The sequence below is a fragment of the Miniopterus natalensis genome, chromosome 18 (genome assembly GCF_054644295.1).
Source record: "Miniopterus natalensis isolate mMinNat1 chromosome 18, mMinNat1.hap1, whole genome shotgun sequence".
NCBI lineage: Eukaryota > Metazoa > Chordata > Mammalia > Chiroptera > Miniopteridae > Miniopterus > Miniopterus natalensis.
Genome location: NC_142098.1, coordinates 21,480,174 through 21,500,472, shown reverse-complemented (window position 1 = coordinate 21,500,472; position 20,299 = coordinate 21,480,174). Strand labels below are relative to the sequence as shown.

The 20,299-nt window shown below is 45.4% G+C and overlaps 1 protein-coding gene across 1 annotated transcript in view; it reads left to right on the top strand.

Annotated features, from left to right (window-relative positions):
* VAT1L (vesicle amine transport 1 like) overlaps positions 1-20,299 on the top strand; it is a 101,604-nt gene that overhangs the window by 43,399 nt on the left and 37,906 nt on the right. The window contains exons 5-7 of the mRNA XM_016196843.2: positions 2,562-2,665; positions 4,770-4,825; positions 8,445-8,639. Coding sequence (XP_016052329.1) covers positions 2,562-2,665; positions 4,770-4,825; positions 8,445-8,639 — 355 coding nt within the window. The remainder of the gene's footprint in view (positions 1-2,561; positions 2,666-4,769; positions 4,826-8,444; positions 8,640-20,299) is intronic.

Below are 20,299 nucleotides of genomic sequence, written 5' to 3'. Positions count from 1 at the left end.
CTTACATGTCGACAGAAAAGGCCAAAGCATCTTCACCCTCGGGGCCCAGGGAATGATATCTGCCTCTACCCAGCTTCTCTTCCTCAGAATTCATCTCACCCCCACCACACCATGACCTTCAAAAGGACGCAACAACAGCAGGGTGTAATGAATCTGTGGCATATTTGGCCCTGTGCACGTGCAAACTCTGTTTTACCTGATTCAACTATGGAAATGCTGAGAGAGGTGTGGGGAGGAGCAGTGGCCTAAAGGTGTGCACAGCCCAGCATTTGGGACACTGCTCCTTAGCACAGCCATTCTGCAGGCAAAGAGAGAGGTCTTGGGAAAATGGAGTTCACAGGGAGGGCTTGACAGCCCAGGAAGGCTGGAGGTAGAGCAGGGTTCCACTTCTACAGGAATGAGCAAACTTGGCAGAAAATGGAGCTGGTAGAAGTAAGGAAGAGCACAGTTACTCATTCCATGATGTAAGGTGGAGACCTGATCACCAGGTGTGAGGCACCAGCTTAGAGCCCACCAACAGTCTGTGTGTTTCAACCTCCCTCCTGTCTCTCCAGCCTCAGCTTACAGCAAGCTCCCTGTCATTTTCTCTGCTCCAGCCCTCACAACTCACTGTTTCGCAGATTTCCTGCCCATCAGGCTCCTCCCACAATAGGGCTTTCGCACATGCTGATCCCTCTGCCTGGAACACTATTCCCAGCACTATTTACCTAGCTATTTCCTTCACTCTCCACTCATCACTTACCCCAGGACCTCTTCTCTGGCAACCCTGATTGAACAAACCCTCTATTTAAATGGTCTCATAATACCTTTGTGACTCTAGAGCCATTCAGTTTCAATTTAACTTTTATTTGTGTAATTATTGGTTAATGTTTACCTAATGTAAACTCCAAAAGGGGAGAAATCAGATCTCTTTGGCCTCAACAATATATCCCCCAGTGCCTAGTGCAGTGCCAATGCTAAATATTTAATGAACAAATTAATTATTAATTTAAAAAATTATTGACTTGGCTCTTGAGTAACTGGCTTAGACCAGAGGTCCTCATAGTGTGGCGGCTGAATCAGCACCATCAGCATCTCCTGGGTACTTGTCAGAAATGCAAATCTGTGGGCCAAACTCCAGACCAACTGAAGCTAGAAGGAGAGGGGGAGGGTGGGCAAGTTACAATCTGTGTTTTAATGAGCCCTCTGGGAGACTGTGATGCACACTTAGGTTCATGATCCACTGGCCTAATTCCCTAGTTCTAAACTTACAGGTGGGACTTGAAAGGACACACCTGTGCAGATAAGAGCTCTATTAGGTGGAAGCGAAGCTGATCATTTCATATGAGCCTTTGCAATGGGATGGATTTTAGGCTCGACTTGAGGGTTTTGAAGGGAATTTTCACATCAAGACTCAGCTGTCCATTTAGTGTCTGAACCCAGGAAATGCACATAAAATTCCCAGTTAGTGACACTATGGACACAGCTGTTGACATGTGCAGCGGTACCTAAATTTTGCTGGGGGAAGAGGGTGGGGACAGAAAAACTGCACTAGGTACTAAAACAAGATAATCCTGCAAACTCAAATATCTGAGGAAATGCCATTCGTTTCTGAGCAGATCAGGGCCCAGCCACAGTTGGGTGCTCAGTGGGCATAAATATTTTCCCTACAATCTTCAGAGCTCCCGCCTGCATAATATCTTCGAACAGTGGAAGCCCAGTAGATATTTGTTAAATGCATGCGCGAGTGAGCGAATCAGTGAAGGTGTAAGTAAGTGAGTGGAAGAAGGGATCTCCTTGCTAACAGACTGCTGCCTAATAGAGTACGAATGGCGAATGGCGGATTCTCTCTAGCCTGGAACCTTCCATTGCTGTAGGAAGATCCCCTCTATTTAACCCTTTAACAGTCTTTAAACACAAGGCTGTGTTTTAGATTGAACCTGAAGATTGGACAGAAGTTTGCAAATTAATTTAACATGATTTTTATAGCTTCACTGAAAAGGGAGGTGGAAGTGGAAGAAAGCCGATCCCTCCGAGACCAGAAGCCCCGTGAAGACGGGGAACGAGCATTTTGGTTTTGTTCACCACTCTGTCTCTAGCACCTTGGACAGAGCTTGGTGCATAACTCGGCCCCTGCAAACAGGAATTGTCAACTGGCCGACCTATGGGGTGACTGTTATGTGGCTGGCAGTGGGCCAAGTATTTCACTGGTCACCTCATTTCATTTTTAGCACTAAGAAACATGCTAACTACACTTTACAAAGGAGAAGGCGAAGGCACAGAAAAGCTGAGGGAGGCAGCTGGACAGAATATAGACTGTGGGACTGCGATGTTCATGCTCCTCCTAGCCTGGGCTGCTTCCCTGTGTCGGCCACCAGCCAGTCTTAGATGCCTCCAGCTGTCTGAAACTCTTATAGTTGGACCCATGAGGATAAATGCACCTCCGGGGCATCTGCCCTATTTATTGCTACTCCCAAGAGCTTTCCCTCTTCCTGATTCTGGGAGTAAACAGTATGACACAGGAAGGGAAGGAGAGAGTTTGGTCCCTGACAGGTATTGTCCTTTGTCTTCTCCCCACTTAGAATCTCTGCTGAAGGAGTGGACATTGTTTTGGATTGCCTCTGTGGGGACAACACTGGAAAAGGCCTCAGCCTTCTCAAACCGCTGGGAACCTACATTTTATACGGTGAGTAGCGGGGGACATGCTCGCTGATGAGGACCACTGCACCTGTGCTTGCAGACAAACACTCTAAAAAATGGAATGTGTTGCTGTGTTCGGGCAAGGAGGTTGGGGTCTTTACCTTTTGTAATGTTTTCCAAAATATTGCTATTGGCATTAGTTGTTTCTGATGATACAAGCGACATATGTGCCTACTGCCCTGTCACTCCCATGAGTACTTCTTATTCCATGACTACTATAAGGGACCAAGCCACGCCAGTGTAGTCACTGAGATGGGACTTGACCCACAGAAAGTGGCACCGGTGAGAAATGAAGGAATGAAGGACCTACAGTAGGATGGAGGGCAGCGGCTGGGGGTTTTAAAGGAGGTTCTTCAGTACTGGAGGTGAAATGACAAAAAACAGACCTCTAAATGACCCCTGTATGCCCCAATCAAGACAGAAGCCCTGGGTAGATGGAGCACAGATCTGCTTCTGCATCTTGGGTTTGGAAGGATTTATGGAAGACATCAGGGGACAGGTTTCCTTGAGCAGAATGAGACCCAGAGCCCCCTCCCTCTTCTCTCCCTTCACAGGCACGCTAAGTAATTTAAACGTTAGTCTCCGCGAAGTCAGAAAAGCATATCTGAAGTCAGATGTCCCATTGCAAAGCCGACTGATACTGGTTACCCAACATTTGAGACTTTTGGTACCTCTGTGCTCTGTAGGTACAATTGAGCCTTAGCTCTGTATAACTCAACGAAATACTTATTTCCTTGCTATTAGCTGAGAAGCTTATAAAAGAGATAATCGAGAGGTGTGAATATTCAAACACCTTTTTGTTGTCCTCAGATCATCAGGAAAGAAAGAGAGGGAACCAGATTTTCATTGCTGGAGCACGTTGGTATTTTCAACAGGGGCCATGTACTTGAAAGTCTTTGGAGGTCGACTTTTTTTTTTTTTTTTAATTATTACTATTGACACAAGAAGCTCTGAGCATCGATGCATGATGTAGGGATATTGGATATGACGAACATGTGAGTCAAATGCAGACTGACTAACACGTGAGTCAAATGCAGATGGGCAACTGATTCATTTTTTACTCATTTACTGATTCTACTTTTGCCCCAGTTTCATAAATTTCGCAGTGTCTAATTCATTACATTGATTACTTGATTAATAAGTAGTTAAAGCCTAGTACCACGATGCTTGGTGGTAGCCACCACATAAAATTAGAAGCAGTGATTAACTGGCTACTAGTTTACACAGGCCAAATAATTAAGTTTAAAATATACATTTTTTTGGGTTGTTTTTTTTCATTGAGTAACAGTTCTTTGAGAAGAACTTACCCTTAGTTCCATGGGGACAAAGAAGGAAACTCCTTGAAAAGGCCCCAAGATAGGATCTGAGCTTTTAAGGGTCTTCTCATTTACCCCCTCTGGGAACCCACAGAGGAGTCTTTGCTCTCTGTAGGAGCATCTTAAGGTCTTTCCCAGCTTCACCTCCCATCTTCCTACTCACAGTGCTTATTCCAATTAGCAAAGTTCAATTTCTCATGCTATTTATCTCAAGTGGTTTTTAGCTTTCTGGGCAGAAAGCTAAGGCATTGGTCATGTTATTTCCGTGGATTCTGAATCTATTTCACTCGCCTCTGCTCCTCTGTCTGCCTTTTTTTTTTTTTTTCCATCTATCTACATTCCAGCTCAGCCCAGTCTCTTCCCACCACTTAAGTGCCCTGCCCAGGTCACAGCCCCAAGCCCCTCACTTGACAAGGAACCAAATTCAAACCATAAAGGAGTTTCACAGGGTTCGTTTCTCAGTCTCAAAGAACAGAACCAACAAGACATTTCAGCAACTCATCATTTTATTAGAACGTTGGCTTAAATCACACTTTTGCCACACACCTAACTTTCTAAAGTAATGACATGGTCACCTTGAGAGATGTTACTTCCCTTTGACGCAGTTAAAATTAAGTAAACTTGACACCACCCACTCCCTCATTATCCTCATTTCCCCCAGGCTGACTCCAGCTCTTGACAGTTCTGAACCGAACAACTGCCATTCTTTCATGCGTAACGAGGGATGTTGATTTTCATTAGCAGTCGCTTGATTTGGGAATATTCCATTTTCAGGTTCATCCAACATGGTGACTGGAGAGACCAAGAGCTTCTTTAGCTTTGCAAAATCAGTAAGTATCCACACATGGCTAATGAACGGTGGTGGTGCGGTGACTTGCATGTGGTGAGCTCTTCCATCTAAGGACGTTGACCTGATAACTAAACCTCGTTTGTCCAGTAGCATCATCGTCTTCAGTGAAGCCTGCGTTCCCGCCTTGCTCAGTAGACGTGGGCAGAGCTGGGGCTTGGGCTGCTTTTGCCCAAATGAGGCAGAGAGGGGGGGAGTGTCTGTGAAACTCCAGAAAGCTTTATTTTGATTTCAACAGAGATTGCTATGTGTTGTTGATGTTTTTAATCATTAGTTGAAAAGAAACTTAGCATCGGTGCATTTTACTTGTTCCCATGAAGAACAAATAAACTTTCTGACCAGGTTTCTGCAGGTGCTTGAGATTTCTCTGAATCCTCATCTTACAGAGTTGGAGACACAGATGGGATCCTTTTGAGCAAGCTCCTGGGGTGAATTTTAGACCTGGGCAAGTTTCTGAACCATTGTCTTAGATAATCATGCTCTGAATACAGTGGTTACTTTGTCTACAATGGAAAAGCCACATCCCTGGGCATTTACCCCATAATGAACCTACTTTGACCTACAGTCTCACCTAGAGCTACACTTGCTAGAATTAAAGAATTCGGCCTTGAACTCTGATTTTATCCCCACCTTTCCCCCAGCAAAAGGGGATTGCTGCTTCTCATAAGAGCTTGCTTTTGTCTTCTCTCCTCTCAGACTCCGTGGTGCTTCCCTTACTCTGCAAGTATCTTCTGAGCACCTGCTATTTGTGGCTCTGAGCCAGGCACCGGGCATCACAGCGAGTGAGACAGTTGCATCTTAGGCCCTTGTAACTCTTCCATTCTAATGAGAAACACAACTGAAATAAGTAAAACATATTAACAGCATGATTGTAAATGGTCATAAGCTCTGAAGAAACTAAAAGCAGGGTGCTGAGATAGAAAATGGCAGGACAGGCAAGAGGCCTTTTGAATAGGCAGTCAGGTAAAGCTCTGGTAAGCCGTTTAAATTCATTCTAAGTGTGGCTACAGAGTATTTGAGTGCCCTTTAAGTGCCAACACTGGTTGCCAGAGGCTTCACCCCAACATTCCCTGATTCTGGGAATGATCAGTGCTTCCTGTCCCGTGAAATTAGAATTAAAGGGCTTCTGTTTACATCTGAACTTTAAAGTTCAGGTCAAGGATCATCTCAACTACAGAATGAACAGGGAGCAGAAAGGGTGAAATGATGGATGCTGTCTGCAGCGTGTCCCCTGAAGACAGGCTTTGTGTCACTCACAGCTGCTCTGTTGCTGTGGCTGTAATTAACGTGATGCTGACAGCCTGCTGTGGGTAACCAAATCGGTCCCAAATTACATACTATTGTAAGAAGTGTTTTCCCTTTCTTCCCCAAATGCACAATCCCAACATGCAGTTTTAATGAAGTAATTGCAGGGTGCCCAGGTTCGATGACGGCACGCTTGAAAACATAGCCAGGATGGAGGTTGAGATTCTCCTGCCCAAACTGAGGGTGGCGGTTACCGGAACACTTTCTAGTTGGAGGGCAAGAATGAAGGCTGTTCCCTTTCAGAGGCCTGGCCCAATGTCAGCTGGTCAGTTAGAAGCAAACTGAAGATAGGGCGTGCCAAGAAGAGGAATGAGACCTTTGTTCTGGAAGGTTCTAGAAAGGAATTCTCTTCTGTACATTCAAGAAAGGCTTAGAAGTTAAAGCATGTTTTGTAATCACGCAGGAATTTCTCACTCGGCTATCTTAATTATGCTCTACCTTAAAACTCCCACAGGGCCTGCGCACGCTCTTTGTGAGGCGTGCCATTTGCTTTCAGACCATAACGATGATGCTAATAACAGGTGAAGTTAGCATTTAGAGAGCAGCCTGACTCCAGTTTCAGAGTGCCTGTTCACTAAATCAAAACTGTCGCTTTCAGCATTAGATGCTAATAAAGCTAGCTTACATTCATAGAGCGCCTAGTAGATGTCAGACTCTGAGCTAAGCACTTTGTCTGTATGAACACACTTACTCCTCAAGATGACCCCATGAGGTACAGCAAGGAGGCTGCGCACAGAGACGTTAAGTGACTTGCTTAAGGTTGCACAGCTAGTCAGTGGCAGAATTGGGATTCAAAACCAGGCTTTTGTGTCTAGGATTCAACCACAACTGTGCAGCAACTGTAGATTCAGCAAGCATTCATTTCACAGATATTTGTTGAGGCATTGCAGATACACTACGACTCAAATTATTAATGATTTCTTTTGCATTTTTCTGGCAAGTAACTCATGGTCAAATACGTGGCTCTCCTGGAGCTGCCCTCAGGCCCTCGGGGAATGTGCTTTGCTAAAGAATTTTCTGTGTGAAGCTTATCCCTATTTAAACCTGTCTTTCTCAGAGTTCCTTTCCTAACAATATGATTTTCTCACTTTAAAAAAATCAGATCTTTTTTCAATCCTGGAAAGAGGCAGGATGTAAATAAACAGCAATAACACAGATGTTATAAATGCGCGTAAGTGCCCATCAATCACATTCCTCTCCGCCATCAATATTAAACTGAGAGTAACCATCTCACCCCTCAGAACCCTCCAGAAACTGGAACTGGAATTTCCAAATTCAAACCGGCAGCCAAGGAAACACAATTAAATCAGAACAAAGCAGTTGGATCACCATTTCTGCAGTTTATTAGTGGACTGTTTCCTTGTTTTCACATCAGATTGGGAGATGAGAGACTAGGAAAGAGGCAGCTATATTTGCCCTTCGTGTGTATACCATGGAGGACTTTCAGTCCAGGGTTTCTCACGTTTAGTGCTATTGACATTTGGGGCTGAATAATTATCTGTTGCAAGGCCCTGTCCTCTGCACTGTAGGGTGTTTAGCAGCATCTTTGGTGTCTACACACTAGAGGCCAGTAGATTCAGTCATCACAATAAAAATGTCCCTAAACATTACCAAATGTCCCCTCAGGGGCAAAACTGCCCCCAGTTAAGAACCACTGTCTTAACCCCAACACTCTGGTTTTCTCACTCCATCGCGCTGTTCCTTCCTCCTTACCCTTCCCTACCTGATGCATTCCTAGTCAGCTCCCCAGCCTCGTTGTCATCCCCCCTAGGAAAGCTGCACCTGCAGTCAATGCCATCACCCCTACCGTGTCCCCAGCACACTCTGTAAACCTCTGTGCCACCCCACTCCGTTCACCAACCCCCTCACCACCACCACCAACTCACTAAGCCAAGTGCTTTACACTAAATTCTCCCAGGAAACATCAGAGGCAATATCCTCCCGCAGTATGTAACTGAGAAAAGTGAAGCACAGGGGAAAACAGGGAGCAAGTTGTACAGCCAGGATTCATCTCCAGAGCTGATAATCCTAACCACGGGCCTTCACGTTCCAACTACGTGTGGCCCAGGGGCTGTTCTGTAAAGGCCTCCCTCCCACCTTGACCCTGAGCTCTTCTCATAAGCATCGCCGTCTGTAGTTCCCCACGCGCTCCCCCAACAGATGCTGTCAGAAACACGCCACCCAGCGACCTCTCGGCCAGCTAGAGTCTGGCCGCTGTGGCCCATTCCCTCCCCGGAGTCAGTGCTGACAACACAGCCGGGCACTGAGTCCCTGTAACCGGAAACCTCTTTTTCCAGTGGTGGCAGGTGGAGAAGGTGAACCCCATCAAGCTCTATGAAGAGAACAAAGTCATCGCGGGGTTTTCCCTTTTAAACCTGCTCTTCAAGCAGGGCCGCGCAGGCCTCATTCGAGGAGTGGTGGACAAACTCCTAGGGCTGTACAACCAGAAGAAGATCAGGCCCGTTGTGGACTCCCTGTGGGCTCTGGAGGAGGTAAGAAGCGTGTTCTTCCCCAGCAAATAATCTCTGTTTTTCCAGGTAGGTCTGGGCAGCCAAATACAATTTTTTTGCTAAATGATTTTTCTCCAGGTTTGTTTGTTTTCAACGACAGTCCTAAAAGTCACTGCGCCGTAGTGTGGTGCTTTGGATGTAAGAAATACTTTAAGTTCCCTAGTGGTTCTTTTTTTAAAAAATTATTTATTCTTAATTGAATTTACTGAGGTGACATTGGTAAATAAAACTGTGTAGGTTTCAGGTGTACAAGTCCATAATACATGGTCTGTATTGTGTGTTCACCAACCCATGTCAAGTCTCCTTCCATCAGCATTAATCCCCCCTTTGCACTCTTCTACCCACCCTTCTTTCTCGCTGGTAGTCCCCACACAGTTGTCTGTGTCCATGAGTTTGTGTGTTTTTTGTTTAATCCCATAACCTTTTTCACCCAGCCCCCAAAACCCCTTCCCCTCTGACAGCTGTCAGTCTGTTCTCTGTATTTATGAGTCTGTTTCTATTTTGTTTCTTATTTTGTTCATTAGATTCCACATATAAATGAAATCATATGATATTTGTCTTTCTCTGACTGACTTATTTCACTTAGCATAATACTGTCCAGGTCCATCCCTGCTGTTGTGAAAGGTAAGATTTCCTTCCATGGTGTAAATGTATCACAGCTCTTTTATCCACTCATTGACTGACGGGCACTTGGCTATTGTAAATAATGCTGCAATGAACACAGGGGTGCATATATTGTTTTGAATCAGTGTTTCCGGTTTCTTCGGATATATTCCCAGAACTGGAATCGCTGGGTCTTAAGGTGATTTTTTGAGGTAACGCCACACTGTTTTCCACAGTTAACTGCACCGATCTGCATTCCCACCAACAACACACGAGGGTTCCCTTTTCTCCACATCTTCGCCAATACTTGTTGTTTGTTGATTTATTGAGGAGAGCCATTCTGACAAGTGTGAGGTGATACCTCATTGTGGTTTTAATTTGCACCTCTCTGATGATTAGTGACACTGAGCATCTTTTCATATGTCTATTGGCCATCTGTATGTCAGGCACTGACGCCTTGAGTCTGCCCAGACCTCCACACCCCAGTCCAGGCAGCTGACTCCTCAGTGGGGTACAGGTTCCACAGGCTGGGGCGACGGGGAGACCAGAGGGTGGGGCAATTGCTTTCCTGCAGGCTGATGCCATATGGAGGGGAGTGCTCCACCCAAGAAAGGTGGTGTCTGTGGGGTGGGAGAGGGACTCAGCACAGGGATCCTGGCGGCTGTCCCTTCAGCTCTCTCCCCAGAGCCACAAACTCTAGTCTTTTTCATGGTACTCTCGTCCTCTCTGCCCTCCCTCCACTGGGGCCCAGGGTAAGTGGCTGTGAACAAGATTTTGTGTGTTGGCCCTTAAAGAGGGTGCCTGTCTCTAGCAGACTCTGTCTCTCCCTGGTGGACAGAAGCCCCACTGATTTTCATATCCAGATGCATGTGTGCACCTCTTCCTGGCTCTGGTGCTCTGGGCTGTGAGCCAGACTTGGGGTTGAAACCTCATGTTTCTTAAGGGGAACCTTGACAGCTGAGATATCCCTCCGGAATCTAAGCTGCTGCCAGTGGGAGCAGGAGCCAGCCCTTTCTGCGTCTCCGCCCTTCCTACCAGTCTTGCTGCGGCTTCTTCCGTAAATCCTTGGTGACGAGACTTCTCTTCAGTTGGTTATTCAGGATGCTTGTTCTATCTGTATTTTAGTTGTAATTCTAGTTTGGTCCTGGGAGGAGGTGAGAGTAACATCCACCTACTCCAATGCCATCTTAGATCCTATCTTCCCCGTAGTGGTTCTTGAACCTCATGCCTCACCATACCATTTGTACCAGAAACCCTTTCCAGGTAAGCCACCAAGTTTTAATTTTATGTATACGATTCATCTTGTGTACAAGAGAGCATATATATTGTTGCAGCGTCATTGATATTGTCACCGTGTGGGTATATAAGAGATCAAGGTCAGGGCAGACAGTGGCTCAGAGATGAAATGATTTGTGTGCTAAGCCCGGATGCTTATCAGCGGTCCCAATGGGCACTGTCATTATTGATGAATTGTTGGATCTACCCTTGGACTGAGTGTTTTCATTCATTGATCTACCAAATGTTCTAGTGTTTAAAAGCCGTTCCTTGATCATGAAAAAATTAAGAACCCCTAATGTAACCTTTAAGGATACTGAAGTGTGACTGGTTGGTTGGGTTCAGGTGAAATAATCTAGGAGGAGGCAGGGTCTAGAAAATCCTCCAGGACAAGGAATGTTTGAGACATTTGGGAAGCCAGTCAGGAGCTACCTGTGAGGAGAAAATGAAGAGATGTGGCCTAGGTTTCCAGAGGCATTTTACTAAGAAATCTTCCTAAGTCGGGATTTCATACCCTTGGCTTCAGGGAGCCATGAAGCCACTGAGGAATATTTTAAAATATATGAGAACATGTGTTTTGTTGTTGTCATCGTTGTTGTATGTGTGTGTGTGTTTGCATTTTGCATGGGCGAGTACCTTAGAGTACAAACACTTCTTTGTACTTTTGGGAATCATGGATACCTCTGAAACGCTAACAAACACAAAGTTCTGTGGTACAGAGAGTGGGTGTCCTCCTGGCAAGAAGGCTGGTGTTATTTGCCTAATGGAAGAGGTTGGCCACATCCTGTGGCTTCCCTAAACACAGAAATCCCACCAAAAAGCTTTGTGGGGGTCACTGTACAATCAAATAGGACTGGTCCTGGATCCATGGGCCAGGATGCCTCTCTGATCCTGCAGTATTGTGAACGGTCTTAAAAAAACCCAACCACCAAATCCCTTTTTTCTTATGATAAAAGACATAAATGCTTAAGAAGAAAATGAACTGTAAGTCCACGTTCCAGAAATGGATAACATCATTAACATTTTGGTTTGCTTCTTTCCTGTCTTTTTCCTATTTACAGATGCTCACTGTGATTCAATTTATTGCTAAATCAGATCAGATAATCATTAGTTCCTTCTGCTGTTTAATTTCCAAGATTGTTAGCCTATCATTGTACTTTTCTTGACAAGTTTTAATTTAATGAGTCAGGCATCCATATGGCATTCACTACGATATCTCATTGCCACAGAGTTCAGCTGGATTACACCATTACTGGATTCTCAGTGGTCGGGAAGGAAAGAAAACTGGGAATAGTCAAGACCAGAGATAAGAGATTAGCTTTACCATGGGACAAAGACGGGGGTTTACACGTAGACTCAGTGCCCAAAAGAGACCCAACAAAACTGGTAGCATTTAAGCAGAGGTTGAAATGCAAGAGGGATCTCCTCAGCCCAGTGGTTCCTTGTTCTCATACTTGGAATCAGTCCTGGTCACAGTGGTAATGAATTGCCAAATACGTATTGAATAACTACTGAGTGCCCAGTCCTGTGCCGATGCTGGGGATATAGTGGCGAGCAGACGGCCAAAACCCCTTGGTTTCACGGAGCTTATGTTCAGAGGGGTGGGAAGGGGCAGCAAATACTTAAGTGACCGACAAATACCAACTGTAATAAGTTCTTGGAAGGAGTTAGATTAGGGTATATGTTGGCAAGTAAGTGGAGGGGGGGAAGTTTCCATTGAGCAGTGTTTTTCAACTTCTTTTTCATTTTATCCCAAGGGAGACTTTTTAGATTTCTTTTCTAATTAACCCCCCTATGAAATTTTATTATCATGGGTATTCCATCTACCTATATTTTTCTATTTGCCTACCTATCATATATCTATCTACTTATGTTCTGTGTATATATCTATGCTTCATACATTAAAATAATAAGATTTTTTCCACCTGCCAAAAACCTGTGTATACCCCTTTGGGGTGGGATCACTTCCGTTGAGATTGCATGCTGTAGAGTGACTTCCAAGAAGAAAGGTTAGGTATCATAGGACATGAAAGAGGCAAAAAAACACACCAAAAACCCTGGAAGAAGAGCATGCAAAGCACGGAGACCCTCAAAAGCAAAGCGACAAGGAAAGAAAGATCATGATGGCTTCAGGTGACCAGGTTCCCTGTATTGTTGTGAAAAAAGGAGGGGATGGTTCAAGGAGAGCCTGAATGAATATGGCCATCAGGGGCCAGGTCGAAATCTAGATTTTACTCTAAGTTCCACAGGAGGCCACTAAAATGTCAGGGTTAGGAGGTACTGCATCGTGGTCCCATGGGTATTAGTAACCAGGGAAGAAACCAAAACTGTTAGGCTCCAGCTGCAGGAGCCTGATGCTATTCAAAGGAGACAGTGCAACTGAGGAATGGGAAGGGGGCACCCGGCTAAGCTCAGCTCTCATCAGAGGGGTTCTGACCAGGCGCGGCTGGAACACGTAAGGCAGCCAGGGGAAAGCGGAGCTCCATGCATGCTGGAGCTAAGTCAGGACTGGCTCAAGAAGTGAGTCAACCAAGGATGCAGAGCAGAGCTTCTCAGGACCCACACTGAGTAGAGATGGGAGAGCTAGGGCTGGTAGCCGACTAAATGATGGATCATATGCAAGTCCAGGACTTTATTCCAAGTGCTTCCTAAATTCACGCACTTCCTTTCGTCTCCACTGATGGCACTGTAGCCAAGTGGGGTTTTTTCCTGTAAGGAGCTCCCGACGGGCTTCTATAGGGTGTCCTGCACCCAGGTGCCTGAGTGAACTTATCACTACCTAACCTAGATCATGTCCATCCTGCTTAAAACCCTCCTTGGCTTCCCATGGCACCTGGAATCCAGTCTGAGTTCCTTTGCCAGGCCTCTATGGCCCTGCCCAGTCTGAACTCCTGACCTCTCATCAGCCTCACACTGTCCACCGCGCCTCCTACATCCAAGATTCAGTGGCTTGCACGTCCCTGGTGATTGAACCCACTCAAGCCTTTCCTGTCTTGGGCCACTGAAGCTGTTGCTTCCTCTCTTTGGAACTTTCCTCCTTGAGATTTCAGAGCTTCCTTCTCATCGCTACATTTCAGCTCCAATGAGACCTATCTAAAGAGGCCTTCCCAAACCCTGAGGGGAGCATCCTGCACAACCTTCCTTGCCTGGGCCATCCTCTGCCCCTTTACTTTGTCTGATAGCCTCCCTTGTATGTACCACTGGTTGAAATTATCTTAATCATTTATTCATCAACTTGTTTAGACTCTTCTCTCCCTTTCACTATAATGTAAACCCTAGATTAGGAGAAACCCTGGTTTCTCAAGACCCCAGTGCCTGGAATGGAGTAGATATGGAGCAGATAATAAACTTGTATTGCATGAGTGAATTAATGAATAATGAATTAATGAATTCACCAACACACAGAAATATGGCTACTTGGATACTTTCCATGTTTAACGGTAAACATTTTTGAATGAATGAGATTCATTCAAATAAGATTAAGCTTGGACGCAACTGACATTTCAACTGAACAATCTGTTGTTTGAGGGGGGCGCTGTCTGGTGCATTGTAGCATGTTTAGCAGCACCTCTGGCCTCTGCCCACTAGATGCCAGCAGCTGTGACAATAAAAAATAGCTCCAGACATTGTCAAAATTGCCCCTAGTTGAGAGCCATGCCTTAAAAAAAGCCATATTGGTTAAGACTGTCTGTCACCAGGAAAACAAAGGAATTATAAGTGCCCATACGAGGCCAGTCATTCACAGAGGGGAAGACAGACGGCTGCTGCTTATTTGCCAACAAAAACATCCACAGGCACTCATCAGTAACACCCACCAACTTTCTGAGGGTTCTTTTCTGCAATATTTACAGACATCTGTTTAGAGCTCCAGTTGGGCCAAACTCAGCTATTTATCAAGCCCACGCAGCTCTTCTGGGCTTGGAGAGAGTAGAGCATGCTTATTACTTGTGAACCTCAGAAGGAGGACTATAATCATTTCCCCCCCTCCTCTTTGATAAATGATTTCACAAAATTGCTTTTCAGGCTAGCTCTATAATTTCATCTATGGAATATAAATCCCATAGGGATTAAAAGAAAATTTTCTTGGGCTCTCTGAGCCTTCAAACTAGATTTAATAATATCAGAGATGATGAGGGTTTCTTTTCAGCCATCTGTCTTTGACTTCACTCTAAATTTAATACACAAAGCAGAGTGGATACACTGCAGCCTCACGTTTGCCTCCAGATATTAAATGTGCAGCTGTACATCAAGTTGGAAAAAAATCTCTCCAAGAAGTTCAGAGGTGGGAAAGGTATGAAAAATACGATTGTCAACCAAGCAGCAGTGATATTATTGAGCACCTACTATGGGCTAGGAGGATGTCAAATCTATTTCAGGATATCGGTCTACAGAAGGGATAGACGATGTGTTCCCCTGACCCTTGAGTTTATGATTTGTTTTTTGGGACAACTATAAAACAAAGAATAACTTAGGGTTCGATCATGGGGAGTTGGCTTCAAGTGCAAGTGGGTCTGGAAATGAGAGAGGATGCTGTTAAGGAAGAATGAATGCTCAGAGATGGTTTCAAGAATGGGGTGGGGCTTGGTTGAGATCGGAAGAAAATGCAAATTCTTTGGATGATGTTGAGGTTAAAAATAGGTATTATAAGCAGGAGGGGCAGAAATCACAGGAGTAGGGGTGAGTATGGGGTAGGTGTGGTTGAGAGGCCTAAGCTAAGCAAAGCAGAGGTTGCTGACTGAGGACGGACGAGAGGAACCAGGATTGCTTGGGTCAATGAAATCAAATCCTGGAGGCCTTCACTGCCAGACAGAGAAGCTGGAGTCAACACTCTGAGTGAGCGGCTTGCCCTTTGAGAGTGTGGCCTAAGCAACATGCACTGTTTGACCCTCCCAATTCCCGGAAGCCCATTTGGGTCCCAAGTAAGATGCTAGAAAGATACACACCTGGACAGTACAGCTGCAGCTTCTAAGGAAAAATGTATTTTTCCACCTGCCATTTAAAAGTACACAGAGGGCTCTTCTATGAGCTGAAGTGTGTCCTCCTCAAGTGCATATGGTGAAGCCCAAACCCCCAGTTCCTCAGAATATGATCGTATTTGGAGATGGGGCCTTTAAAGAGGTAAATAAGTTCAAATGAGGCCTCTGGGTAAGCTGAGTGGTGTACTTATAAGAAGAGGAGATTAGGACATGCAGAGAGACACCAGGGATGGGTGCACAGAGGGGGGAAGCCTGTGTGAGGCCATCTGTAAGCTCAGGAGGGAGACCCCAGAATGAAACCAACACTGCTGGCACCTCGATCTCAGACTTTTGGCCACCAGAACTGTGAGAAAATGAATTAAAAAAAAAAAAAAAATCTTTATTGATTTCAGAGAGAGGAAAGGAGAGGGAGAGAGAGATAGAAATATCAATGATGAGAGAGTCATTGATTGGCCACCTCCTGCACGCCCCCGACTAGGGATTGAGCCCGCAACCCGGGCATGTGCCCTGACCGGGAATCGAACCCCGATCGCCTGGATCCTAGATCAATGCTCAACCGCTGAGCCATGCCCGGCCAGGCTAGAAAATGAATTTTTGTAGTGTAAGCTACTTAGTCTGTGGTACTTTTTATGGCAGCCCTAGAAAACTGATACAGGGTTGCATGGAGATCTTGGCAATTTTTAAATCTCCTATTAAAAGCATTTTCTGTAGTGTTTTACAACATTGCTTACATAAAGGTCTATGACTGGGCTAAGGTGGTACCGCTAGTCACATGTGGCTATTTACATTTAAATTAAGATGAAGTCAAATTAAAAATTCATTTCCTTAGTTGTACTAGCCACTTTTCAAGTGGTGAGCAGCCACATGTGGCTAGTGGCTACCCTATTGGACTGCGCAGGGATAGAGGAACGTTCCTATCATTTCAGATATTCCATTGGAGCTGGTCTATGAGATGATGTCATTTTTCTGTTTGAAGGTAGGAAAAATTTTTCCTCTTCAGCAATCTGACATGATTACCTTTTAGTAAATTTTGTTAATTATGCCCTTCCTCGTATATCTCTCTTTGTCTTGGCTGCAGTGAAGTTCACTGCCCAAATGCAGTCCATTATTTGATTTAAGTGCCCCTAATTCCTCATTATATGTCCACCACAGTTTTGCCTTCATGTTAATAACTGTGGTTTAATTATATGTGTCTTTCATTCTATGCTATCACAAAACCTATACAGAGATAAGTCTGTCTAAAAGAACAAATGAAGGAAAAACAATGTGATGCTGAACTTGAAAGGGACCCTTATCTGTCCCAGAGCAAGATAATGACTTGATAAAAGGAAGATTAATGTTGAACTAGCAACAGGGAGGGTGGAATGATCCCAGAGGCAAGGCTGAGTGGGTGTGTGACTGTCCCATTTTTTTTTAAAAAGCTACAAATTTCAACTTCGATACCAGACTGGGAAGTTAAGATAGAATGAAGCCAAGCCTCTGAGACAGGTGCCCAAACCCAAACTAAGAGGCGAAGACTCAAGGATGAACCATGGAAAGTTCCACTTAATTATGGCAGAAGGCAACCGGCTGGCATGGGCCTTCTTTAAAGATTTGGAGTACCCTTCTGAGACACAGTTGGGGGTGGGCGGAGCATTTTAAAAGAATCACCAAAAAGCAGGCAATGTGTGTTGTATCACGTGCACGTTGGTTTGGAGAATAGGCTGGGGGCAGCTAGTCTGGCCAGGAGCCCACTGCAGAGTTTTAGATGTGGCCATAGGTAAGCCTCTGACTAAAGGGGGGGGGGGCAGTAGAATGGGACAGAATGAGTGAATCCGAGTCACTGGAAAGGATGAGAATTGGAAATAAAGGACCAATTGGAAATAAAAAAGCAAGAGTCAGAGAGGACCAATGACCAATGGTCTTGCAATCTGGGAAAATGAGTGGGGTGTCAGCAATACCATGTTAGCTAGTTGTGCTGGAAGCTGCCATGAGGAACTGATGAGTGGGACGTGAGTTTAAGGTTAGGGTAGAACACGCAAGTGGAGATGTCCACAGGCAATTCAAACCCACAGTCACACTGAGGGGGGAGGGCTGGATAATTACTGCGGCTACTGACATTTCTAGAGGGTGTACTCTGTGCCAGTCATCGCCCTATGTTTTGCATGTATTAACTCATTTAGACGCACCAACAATCCCAAGACCTAGCTACTATTATCATCATCTTATAGGTCACAAAAATGAGGCTTTGGGGAAATTATACTTGCCCACGGTCCCTGCTTTTACTGTAATTTAATGGAAATTTGAATCCCAGGGAAATCTAATGCATAGAAGTTGTTGAAAAAAATGACTGTATAAACTCATTGAACCAAAGACTAAGCAAAATTATTACATTAACAAATACTTAGTATAGCATGTGCCAAGTACTTTTCTAGGCACGTTCCCTTAATTAACTCATTTACTCCCCACAAACCCCAAGTGGCAGGTGCTGCTGTGATACAAACAAGGAAATGGACTTATGGTGAGGTGAGGTAAGGCGCTCCAGGTCACCCAGCTGGTACATGGCGCAGCTGGCATTCAGACCAAGAAAGCCTGGCTCTCGAGTTCATGCCATGGGCATTAACTTCCTCACTGCAGAAAGAAGAGTGTTAAGGCCAGAACCCAAGCATCGCCCCCCCTTCACACAACAGGCAAAAGATGAGGCATTCACAAACAAGTCAGCAGTGAAGGGACCATCGTGACCATCTGACAGGTCTTAGTGTCAGCTGCTGCTGACAAGTCAGGAAGCACATAGCAGAACAGCCTTTGGATTTGGCCTGAGGGTAACTTGACCTTTCAGAAGGCCCTTTCAGTAGAATGTTGAGGGCAGAAGTCTGAATGCACGGGGTCAGGTAGGGAATGCATGTGTAGGGTAGGCTGACAGCCAGCGTCAGTCTCTCATTTAGCCCTGAGCAGAACAAAGAGTTGGGAGATAGCCAGGAGGAGCAGGGTCCAGAAAAGGGTTGTTTTAGAAAGTAGATTAGTGGTTGCTAAAGCTGGGCAGGTGGGGTTTGGGAAGAAACTGGAAAGGACTGCTAATGGGTAGATGGTTAGGATTTCAACATGAATTTCCTGGGGGCCGGGGGATGGGGAGAACACAACTCACTCCATACCAAATGGTGAGCCAGATAAGATCAAAATGGGAAACTATTTGTAAAGGGCTGAAGAGACAAAATTTAGCATAAGGACTAAAGGGGTGGGTCTAGAATAGTTCAAGCCCCCCTTCCTACAGTTATAGCTGAGTCCTCTGAGCAGTTAATCACTTTCTCTTTAATGGGGATAATAGCAGTCAGGGCCCACTCTACGGGATTGCTGTGAAAATGTCATGAGGCCATGTGGGGAAAGCTGTCCAGGTGTGTCCTGGCACAAATAAAGTCAGCCTCTGTGGTCCTCTTAGAAGGGGTGGGGTGGGTGGGTGCGGCCCGGTCTTTCTGCCTCTTGCAGTTAAACCTCCCAGGGCTGGTTTCTTCCCTGATTTGCTACTGCCAGGCTCACTGGTGCCCCTGCCTTATGCTTTCATTCATTTCCAAAGACACTTGTGGAGCTGCTGCCTGGAACAGAAGCTCTGAGCAGCACAAATGATAAACACATGCTGGTGTTTGGAGCCCCCATCCTCCAACCATCTCATTGCTTACTAACTACTAAATTGGCTGATTACTAAACTGTTAGCTTGTTTTGGGGAGGTGCCGCCAGGAGAGTGCCATGCTCCTGTTAGTCATTTAATAAACTCTACATGCACAGCTGCCTGAGGAGCCCTGGGCAACTGACAAAGTTACAGTAGTGGCTAAAGTTTGGTGTTTACACCGAGCCAGGCACTGCCCTGAGCACTTTGCATGCACTGGCTCATCTAGACTTAAAGCAATCCTGTAAGGAACTACTATTTCCCCATTTAACAGATGAGGAGGCTGAGGCTCAGAGAGAAAGTTAGGAAGCCCGGACAAGGTCACACAGCCAAGAAGTGGTGGAGCCAAACTGGAAGCTCAGGCTGGCTCTCTCCTGAAGCCATGCCTGTAACCACGGCTTTACCCTTCTGCAGGAGTGGGGGTGACTCTGTCCCAGGCCTTTCACTCTGCCTGCCCCATCTCCCTGATTGCAGGCTTCCATGTTCAGGGGAAGAAGACTGGTTTGCAAGACCCTGGTCCATCAGTTCCTAACTTGTATGATTGCAGACAGGTGACTTTGCATCTCAGGCCCTATTTTTTGCATCTGTAAAATGAGGCAGATAAGCCTTGCTTTTCCTGCCAGTGTTAAAGTCTGTTGCAAGCCATGTATATGAGCTGTAACATGAATACTGCACAGGAATGCCTCAGAGTGGGTGCTTAATACTTCAGATTTTCTTCCTTTCTTCCTTTCCATTTTCATGTGTCATTTTCCTAGCTCCCCGAGCACATTCACACACGTCATCACTCTGTGAGTTTGTTCCACACACACCGATAGGGTGAAGATTAGGACGTGGGGATTAAGCTGACAGCCATGTGATGCGTACTTCAACGTTGCCTCTGCAGTTGGTGTAGTTATGCCCATATCTCAGATGAGAAGATGGAGGCCGGGAGAGCTGATGCCTCCTCCAAAACAGGCCTGTAAGTGGCAGCACAAATTCCCTTGAATCCAAGGCCAGCACTTGAGTTTCACCACCTCCCTCTCTGTCCTGCTCCAAAGACTACAAATTACGAACTAGTTGGGTTCATATTTTACTGCATTTTTATTGCTTGGCAATTGGACATGCTCCAAACGATCACATTTACCATCCAAGCCACTGCACAAAGAGCT